We start from the raw sequence: 9,442 nt of genomic DNA on the forward strand, positions 1-9,442 counted from the left end.
ACTTAGGGATTGAACACTATAAACGCTAGCAGGCATTGAATAAATGATTGTCACTGTTGTGGGTGCGGTGTCCGTGACACAACTATGATATTTAATCCCAAAATTGATCTATAACTTCAAATAATGATAATAAATATATTTTTAAATCATGACTACGTACGCGTGATATATTTTTCGACACACATAAACAACAAGTGCACGACAACGTAACTTGTTCAAGATAATTCTCATAATTCAATAATCAAACAATTAAAAGCGTTTTGAAAGCAAATGCACATAAAGATAATTCTCATAATTCAATAATCAAATAATTAAAAGCGGTTTGAAAGCAAATGCACATAAATCCTAAAATATATAATAACCCGAATAATTTAAGTCAAGTATAATAACTCGAATAATTTATGCCATAATTTGCTAAAGCAACCATGTTAAAACCACAAAATCAGGGAACACCCACACCTCCCTGGTTAACATAATTTCTTACCCGATCTTCTATATTTTGCGGAACATAGTTCAGAGTAGAAACTTCCTTGAATTGGGATTTTAATAAATTTGGTGACTTGGAACACCGTAATCAAATTACTCCAACTCCTTAAATAAAATAAATCAATCCCTTTTCAAATTATATTACTTAAATTGGAAATACTCTCTTCCTTTTACAATCTCAAAAAAGGGACGTGACAGTCGTAACAATAAATGTGCTGAATTCTTAATCATATTAACAACATATCGGTAGTTGAACAAACAAATCATGAATACTGAAATACACAAAGTAGATCCAGAATACGCCAGAAAACACAAATTTACATCAATAATAGCAAAGCTGTCAACGATCCTGTCAATAGCAAACAAAGCTGCTGCCATACTGCATGATCATCAGCAGTACTCAAACTTGGCAAGTTCCATTAAATTACAGATTCTTCCCCTGCTTCTGCTTAACAAAATTAGATTTTCTTCAGATTTTTGCAACTATCGCAATCACCCCAAAGTAAAAATTTAGAAAAACAAAACAAGTGAAGCAAAGCTAGAGAATACAATTCTTGGACAAAGTACCTTTTCCAGGAACTATTATGATTGGGGCTGTTTTACAATGGTGAAAGCAATGCTCACCGACACTTCCTTGAAGTACACTGAAAAAATCAAACAAACAAAAAAAAGTCAGAAGCATTCATAATATTCTTAGAACTGAACTTATTGTATTTGAGAGAGAGCGAAAGGCCGATCCAAGATTTGAACTTTGATGGGCTCCGCCTTTAAAATTCTTAGCACCCAACTTATTATACTTTTGGAATTATAGGTTCATAATATAATATTTGTTTTTGATGTTTTTCACATACATATTCATGTTCCATGTCGAAAATACTACCGAAGCTAATCAGCTACATTTGCCACTGAGAGAGTGATACCTTTTGATTAAACTACGTCCCCTGGTTCCCATAACCACCGCTGCAGGCTTCAACCTTTCTGCTTCCTTGCATATTACCTTTCCAGCATCTCCTTCCACAATCCTAGCCACTGTCTTCACCTATCTCAACATAGATGGAGGCATTTATTGACAGTTCATTATGAAACCAAACCTCAGATATTATATGACAGAAATAGATTTTTGGTTTGCATCTTCCCATGTCCAATTCTACTAACAATAATAATTATCCAATATTACATCTTTCCCTTCAATAAAAGACATATTAATTGAATGTTAAAGGCTTTTACCATGGAAGAAGTATTACGTAATCTCTGTGAGAGAGATTTCAAATGCAGAACAAAGCACACAAGTGTTGCACTAATTCAGTGCAACATACAAATCAATATATTTGTACATGCTTCCTGATGATTAGAAGAATATAAATAGAAAAAGGTGCTAGCAACTAAAACTTTCACATGCTTCTTGATGTTTAGAAAAATATCGATAGAAAATGGAGAGAAAGCCCTTGATGATACTGTAGTAGAAAGCACACAAAATTGAATAAGAATGGTAAGACTGGACAAAGCAAAGAAGTCAATTGAAAGAAGTAATGGGTGAAGGATTTGCAAGTTCTGCAGTTAGTGAAAACCAAAGATATATACACAACTCTTGCAAAACCTACAGAAATTTCTGAAAATCCTAAGGTGGCCAAAAAAAAAAGAAACAAAATTAAACCATTTCTCGAAACAAGCATCTAAGGATCACGGCTCATGGTTTCTGGACTTCTGAATCGCAATGATTAGCATGCTCACAAACAGATCAATTGTAACTCTAAATTCATCTGGATTATGCCTCCTATTCACAACTTAAGACTCTGCTAAAGCCCAAAGAGAAGGATAAGAGGAAAGATCCACACCAACTATAGTGACATGCTTTCTCCTTCTAATTTAGAGTGTATACTAATTCCACAACCATTAAGGTATGACTATGAGAAAACCCATCAAGTCAAACAGATTATGCATATTACAACTAACTGACCTTGCATTACTTTATTCTATCCAGAATAAGGAAAACTAACGATTGGTAAGCACTCATCACCCTGGAAATTCAATTTCACTTAGTTATATAATATGTTCGTCAGGTAACAATCTCTCAATCATGGAAGTTGTCACTCAAACCATCTCGCCACTTCATGAACCATATTCAATGAGAACATCTTTTGATATCCTCAAAGCAGGGTTCTTAAACCAGTGGCGGACCTAGGATTTTGTGCAAGCGGGTTCAATCTTAGAAGTACATAACTTTAGTCGTAAAATAGTAGTTGTCAAGTGGGTTCAAATAAAATATTTATACATAATTTACGCAGCTTTAATCGTGATTTATACATATACACAGTAATATTTTTTGACGAAGCGGGTTCAGCCATCAGGTGCGTCCGCCACTGTCTTAGACACAAAAAAGAAGGGAAATAAAAGCTTATATTCTATATATTTGAATGACTTCTCAAATTCTGAGTATATTTATATCTGGAAACAACTAGTAGGAATCATGATACTAAAATTTTAGTTATAGCTTGCCCCAACAATGAGCTTAACTTCTAGCATCAGTCAACAATGATGGATAAATGAGTCACGGGTTGATAATATGTATTGTAAAGGAATAAAATAGCAGAACAAACTACCAACACATTCTAGAAAATGTCAAGACATATAATTAAGTGCATGCTCAGACGCAATTTTACTATGGTGCAGAAGAAATTTGAACCACATTCTTGGAAATGTCAAACATGGGATCTCAGAGCTGCTACTCATATTCCAGGACAGCACTCCAATTTGGAATTTTAGGAATAATAAATCACAAAAATGAGCAACGGGTTAGGCACGTGCACTAGTTGTTCCAGCATCAACTCATAGCTTTGCCTTCTGATTTCAAAAATTAAACCTTCGCTGAAGCTCCCACCACATTCTCACATTCACTTTCATTCATGGTCCATTCAAGTCAGATACACTCATTATTGGACCATGATATTGTTCAGGCAAGTATTCACAGTATCAAGTTTAAATGAAACAAATGCGAGATCCATCTGTCATTGTCATTCATGCAAACTTCCTTCATGCAATGATATCTTATTCACGGAACTTCGACGTTCTCCGATGAACTCTTCTTTCATCCAATTACATCTTTAGGAACAGACACAGAATCCTCAATTGAACACTAAGAGAACTCCATTATATGTCAAATTGGTTCTAAAGCTTGAGGCTTTGTTGCAAGGAGGGAAATTAAAAGGATCTTCTTTTACCTAAAAAATGCCCAACTTAACTTTTAGAGTTGACCCAAAAGTGTATATGCATTTCCCTATATTCTTCATGCAATCTCAAAATCGAAAAAGTTATCCGAAACCTCATTATTATGCTATCAAAAGTACAAATTATCAAAAGAAAAATAGTCCGCCTATCGGCTCGGAGATCAGCACACATCTTGGTGATAAAGAGAGAAGAGTAAGAACATCGTTTATCCAAAAATAGATCTTCTATACATCAGAGTTCAACAATATTCATCAAGATTGCCTTCATTATTTAAGAGAAATCCGATCTAGGAGTGAAGAGTCACAAGAAGTGCCATTTCAGTATCAGAAGGAAAGACAACTACGAACACCCGTGCAACTTATCTTTAAGGATGGATGACACACAAATGACATGCATGGAAAAAATTGTACTGCCCCATATATTATTCCTTGGAAAGTCAAACATCCTTTAAATATTTAAATAACAGAAAATTGTAACATGTACTGTTTGAATAGTTTCTAAATATTCCCTCCTCCAAATTTAGAAACAATTAATTTTAAACTCCTCGTTTTATCCGTGGTGAGATGTTTATAACCATATGGCTCCTTTCAAGATTACAAGTTTTAAACATCGTGCTCAGTCAAATATCATACAGAAAATGGGATATATTATGTAAGAAATTGATATGTAGGAGTAGGAATTTCCTCTGAACATCATTATTTTTGGAACCAAAAGAGCAATCCAAGTACTCCTTATGTCCCAATTTATATGACAGTATTTGACTAAGCAGCGGAAGTTAAGAAATAAAAAAAAAGTTTTGAAACTTGTGCTCTAAAACAAACTTACGGGACTAGAAATCATCTTATTAAGGATATAAAGTAAAATTTAAAGTTGAATTGTTACTACATATAAAAACATGTAATTGATTTTGGGACCGACTAAAAAAAAAAATACCACATAAATAGAGAGTAGCAATTAACAACAATTCTTTTGAAGGGAAGAAAATCAAACAAGAAGGAAGCACGAGGAGCAAAAGGAAAGAGAAACACTGACCATAGCAACCTCGAAAGCCTCGATGGCAAGCTTCTCCATGAGGGCCTGTGTAGCTTCATAGACAATCTCATTTCTCAAACCTAAAAGAAATCATATAAATTTGTCGAGTTTTTAGAAACAAATTAAAGGACAATTTTTAGAAACAAATTAAAGGACAATAATAACAAACACCCATTACTATTGCTCTTTTGGTTCCAAAAAGAAAAAGAAAAGCAAATTAACTGGAGACGGCGTGGACAAGATGAATGGTATCAGCGAGACGGCAAATATGAGTGACAGCCCAATCAAAAGCGTGCTTGCTGTTAGGACCGTGATCAATAGCGATGACAATATCACGTCCACGGCGCCTCTCTCCTGTTTCTCTCTCCAATTCAGGCGGCGCCACCACTGGTATGAGCGATGGAAGCTTCACTTCTCTCCAGTTGTACTCTTCTTCCTCCATTAGTGTTTCCATTATTGTTTCTTCGGTTACCCGTCTTGATAGCGTACAGGGTATAGTTGTGTAGAGAAAGTTTTTGATAAATAGAACGGTGGTGAATGAAAAGCGGGCAGCCAATTTTGAATTACGCGTGTTGAACGTGGAAGGTCAAAGCTTTTCATGATGGCTCTGACTACTTTTCATGATGTTTAGCATATCTTATTAATCTTAAGATTTATAGACAAAATATTTTTCAAATTTGTTTGATTGGCTTAAATATTTTAAAAAATACTTTCTTTATCAACTTATTTTTTTTTGATTGGAAGAAAATATTTTCTTTATCAAAAAAAGAGAAAATATTTTTCAAAATTACTTCTCAAGCTTCCCCACCTTATTCCATACTCTCACCCCACACCCCCACACCCACCCACCTAATCCCACCCCATGCCCTCCTCCAAAAAGGTTTTTTTTCTGTCACCACCCACCCTACTACCCCACCCCACCTCACCCCACAAAAAAAAAAAATTGTAATTTCAAATATTTGTTTTTTTATTTTTCTACACCACCCACCCCCACCCCCCACACCCTAAATTTGGACATAAAAAAATTTACTTTTTTAGTAATTTTCAAATTTTTTTTTCTGCACTCCCACTCCACCCACCCGGGAAAAAAAATATTTTTTTTAATATATTTTCAGTTTTACTTTTTTCATCTTTCGGTTTACTAGTTCGATATTTTACAAGTTCCAAAGTTATGAGTTCGGAAGTTTATGTGTTTCGAAGTTTACGGGTTTAGAAATTATAAAATTTACGTGTTCGAAATTTCGCGGTTTCGAAAGTTTTGCGGTTCAGAAGTTTATAAAATTTGTGGGTTCGTAAGGTTGTTTGTTCGAAAGTTTATGACTTCATGTTTATTGTATCAAAATTATTTATGAATACTCTTGAAAAAATATTTTTCCTAATTTGTGTACCAAATATCAAAAAATAAATAAGATTACTACTTATTTTTTTAAAAAATATTTTTTTTAAAAATATTTTTCGTTATACAAAACACACCCTCAGAGAATCAGAATTTTAACATATGCTGACGACACGCTCGCGTTCAAGTGGCTTCTTTTCTTCTAGAGTACGTTTTCTCTCTTTCGCATATCTCGTATGTGTCGGAACTTCATGGCATAACCACAACTAGTAGTATGTTGTATAAATATTAAAAAATATTAATTAAATTTAATTATGAACAGGCTTGTCATGTACTTTATGATATTATTATTCAATGTTTAGTATAATTATATTATTAATAAAAAATTTATTAACGTATTACTTTATTTAATAGTTTTGCCTGCTGTTATTTTTTGTAATATAATAGAAGATATATATTTTATTATTATTAAAATATTTATTTTATTTTATATTATATTCTCTTGTTCTCAATAATATTGTCTGAATTTTAATGAATAAATATACTTTTTATTTTTTTAAAAAGCGAAAATGATTTAAAAAAAAAGAAAGAAACAAAGAAACTAACTAACCTAAACGAACCCTCACCCATGTTTGAGTAGTTAATTTTAGGTAGTTAATTTCTTTGTGTCTTTGTTTTTTTATCACTTTCTTTTCTTTTTTAAAAAAAATAACTTTTGAATCTCCAAATTTGTTGGAGCTTTGTCCTAAAAGTTGACACTTGCTATATTTTTATTGTTACACTTGAAATCGTCACATTGATTTACTTCTCCTTTTCTATATAGATAGATATAGATAAATTAATGAGACTTATATAGCCATCGAAAAACTTTATGTTCTGTATTTTTCTTTATTATATTATCTAATATTTAGTATTATTGCATTGTTAATATAAACTTTTATTAGCATATTACTTTATTTAAATTTTGTATGCTACTTTCTTTTTGTAATATAATAGAAGATATATTTTTCTTTATTTTATATTTTACTCTACTATTCTCAATAATATTTTCTGAATAAATAAATTTTTTATTTTTGAAAAGAAAAACAAAAATTACTTTAAAAACCAAAGAAATTTTGAAATTGGTATTTTTTATTTTTTGTAATTTTATTTTATTTTTATTTTAAAATAATTTTATAACTCCAACTTGAAACTACTCTCAATTCCTAGCAATGATACCCAAAAAAGCAAAACCTCACTAGACCGAGGCCCATTGCTATGGGGACTACACTATATAAGAGAATGACTAAAGTAATTGCCAATAGTTTTTATTGAAAGACAGGCTGGCTCTTCAAAAAGGGTGCCCTCCTAATCTCATTTTGATAGGAAGAGATATTGATTTGAATGGATTTTTTTAAAATTTTTGTTTTTTATTATACAATATTTTATTTTATTATTTCATAGATATTTAAATTCAAAAATAATAACCAATAACTAATTATTAACTACTTGTGTCATTTAGCTTTTTTCTTGACTGCCACTTGGCTTAAGGAGCGGTCTTTTCCCTCTCCTTTTAATAATATATAGATAACATTATATGAATTTTAATGAATAAAACCTGTATTAAAATAATGAGACTTATATAGGCATCGAATAACTTTTTTGATCTGTATTTTTCTTTATTATATTACCCAATATTTAGTATTATTGCAGTATTAATAGAAACTTTTATTAGCATATTACTTTATATAAATTTTTGTATGCTACTTTCTATTTATAATATAATAGAAGATATATTTTTGTATTTTATATTTTATCATATTATTCTCAATAATATTTTCTGAATAAATAAACTTTTTTTTAAAAGAAAAACAAAAGTTATTTAACAAAACAAAGAAATTTTGAATAGGCAGTTTTTTATTTTTTGTAATCTTAGTTTTTTATTTTAAAATAATTTTAAAACTCCAACTTGATAAACTGTCCAATTTCAATGAATAATATTTTTTAATTTTTGGTTTTTACTATAAAATATTTTATTCTATTATTGTATAGATGTTTAAATTTAAAAAGAATAACCAATAACTAATTATTAACTACTTATGCCATGTGTTTTTTTTCTAGGCTGTCACTTGGCTTAAGGAGGGTGTTTTTTCCTCTCCTTTTAATAATACATAAAAGATTTATTAACCTGCTAGTTTTATGGTAATATTTATGCTCATTTTGTAATTAGTTGTCAAAAATAAAACTATTTTATTTTATAGACAAGATAAATGAGCGAACCATGCTTTATCAATCCAAGTTTAAAACTCGTTCTTATATTAAAGATTAAAGACTATACAGGTGAGTAATTCATCAACTGCCCTGTGATAACCAGATACACAAGTTTAAAACCCACTCTTACATACATAGCTGAACTATCAAGGTTTTAAGTCTGCCTATAATCAGAAACATTTAAGAGTGTATTGGTAAAATGTGGACATAATACGTGTCGCAGGAATCGATACGTCGTGAACATTACCTAGCTCCAGATCGTCCGCTAATGTTCCATCAAAACTTGAAAATCAGGAGGCCAATCCCAGGATCGTCCTTGTTTCACCAAAAACAAAGCTATTATGGATTTAGATAACCACAAGTGTCCGCGCAGGTATCTTCTCAACGAACTCCAAAATACTCGGGATTCTACATTAGTCACGCCTAACAATTACAAAGGTGTAAACAACAGGATATTAAGTAGATGATATAACGTGCAAGAAGACTTTTAGGAACAATTAGAGACAAATTAACCTATTTATAAACGTGCAAGAAGGTTTTAGAGTAATTATAAAGTTAAATTACTAAATTACCCTTCTTAAAAAACCTAATTACCCTATTTATAAAAAGAAACGCCTACAAACAATACCAACCTAACCTTCATACCCTTTCATAAGCGTCATAACCATTCAATTCACAAAGTTGCGTCTGGTTTAGAATAAATTTTAATAATGGTCATACATTCTTTGGGAGTACTTACTCCTCTACATGAGGTCTTTTCGATTAAGAAAGCATGTTGCAATTAAGTCAAAGTAAAAGACACATACTTTTGGGTTAGAAAAGAAAAAAGAAAGACAACAAAAAATCCGCATCAATGGTCAAAAATTAAATTAGAGATTAACTTTTCCATCAATTGAAAGAGTGAGCCAAAGCCTCGGCCAAAAAGAGTGGTACAAGATTTTGTTAATATTTTGGTGGTATCTTCTGGTGCTTTCCGTGATGGGATTGGGGTCAAAGAAGACAAGTTTGGAGATTTTGCAAACTGATTGGAGAAGCACATCATTCTTAAAAAAAAAGGGCTCAAAATTAATTTGGAAGAGTGATTCTTAAATAGGAAGTTTTAAGTTGGAAGGT

General features: G+C 31.5%; 1 protein-coding gene across 1 annotated transcript; it reads right to left on the reverse strand.

Moving 5' to 3' along the window:
* Positions 1–597: 597 nt before the first annotated feature.
* LOC104090868 (universal stress protein PHOS32) lies at positions 598–5,270 on the reverse strand. The gene is made up of 5 exons (XM_009596064.4): positions 4,966–5,270; positions 4,744–4,823; positions 1,407–1,525; positions 1,054–1,130; positions 598–931 (listed from the first exon to the last, which is right to left on the reverse strand). Exons 1-5 carry the CDS (start codon positions 5,195–5,197, stop codon positions 906–908), a joined length of 534 nt encoding a protein of 177 aa, XP_009594359.1. The 5' UTR covers positions 5,198–5,270; the 3' UTR covers positions 598–905.
* Positions 5,271–9,442: the final 4,172 nt, after the last annotated feature.

This window comes from Nicotiana tomentosiformis, chromosome 3, assembly GCF_000390325.3.
Source record: "Nicotiana tomentosiformis chromosome 3, ASM39032v3, whole genome shotgun sequence".
NCBI lineage: Eukaryota > Viridiplantae > Streptophyta > Magnoliopsida > Solanales > Solanaceae > Nicotiana > Nicotiana tomentosiformis.

Excerpts from the sequence above, each read along its gene's own strand:
- LOC104090868 (XM_009596064.4), bottom strand. The coding sequence starts at position 5,197 with ATGGAAACACTAATGGAGGAAGAAGAGTACAACTGGAGAGAAGTGAAG. Across the intron at positions 1,526-4,743 it reads AGGCTTTCGAGGTTGCTATG|GTGAAGACAGTGGCTAGGAT; the intron begins GTCAGTGTTTCT and ends ATGTTGAGATAG. Across the intron at positions 1,131-1,406 it reads GGACGTAGTTTAATCAAAAG|TGTACTTCAAGGAAGTGTCG; the intron begins GTATCACTCTCT and ends TGATTTTTTCAG.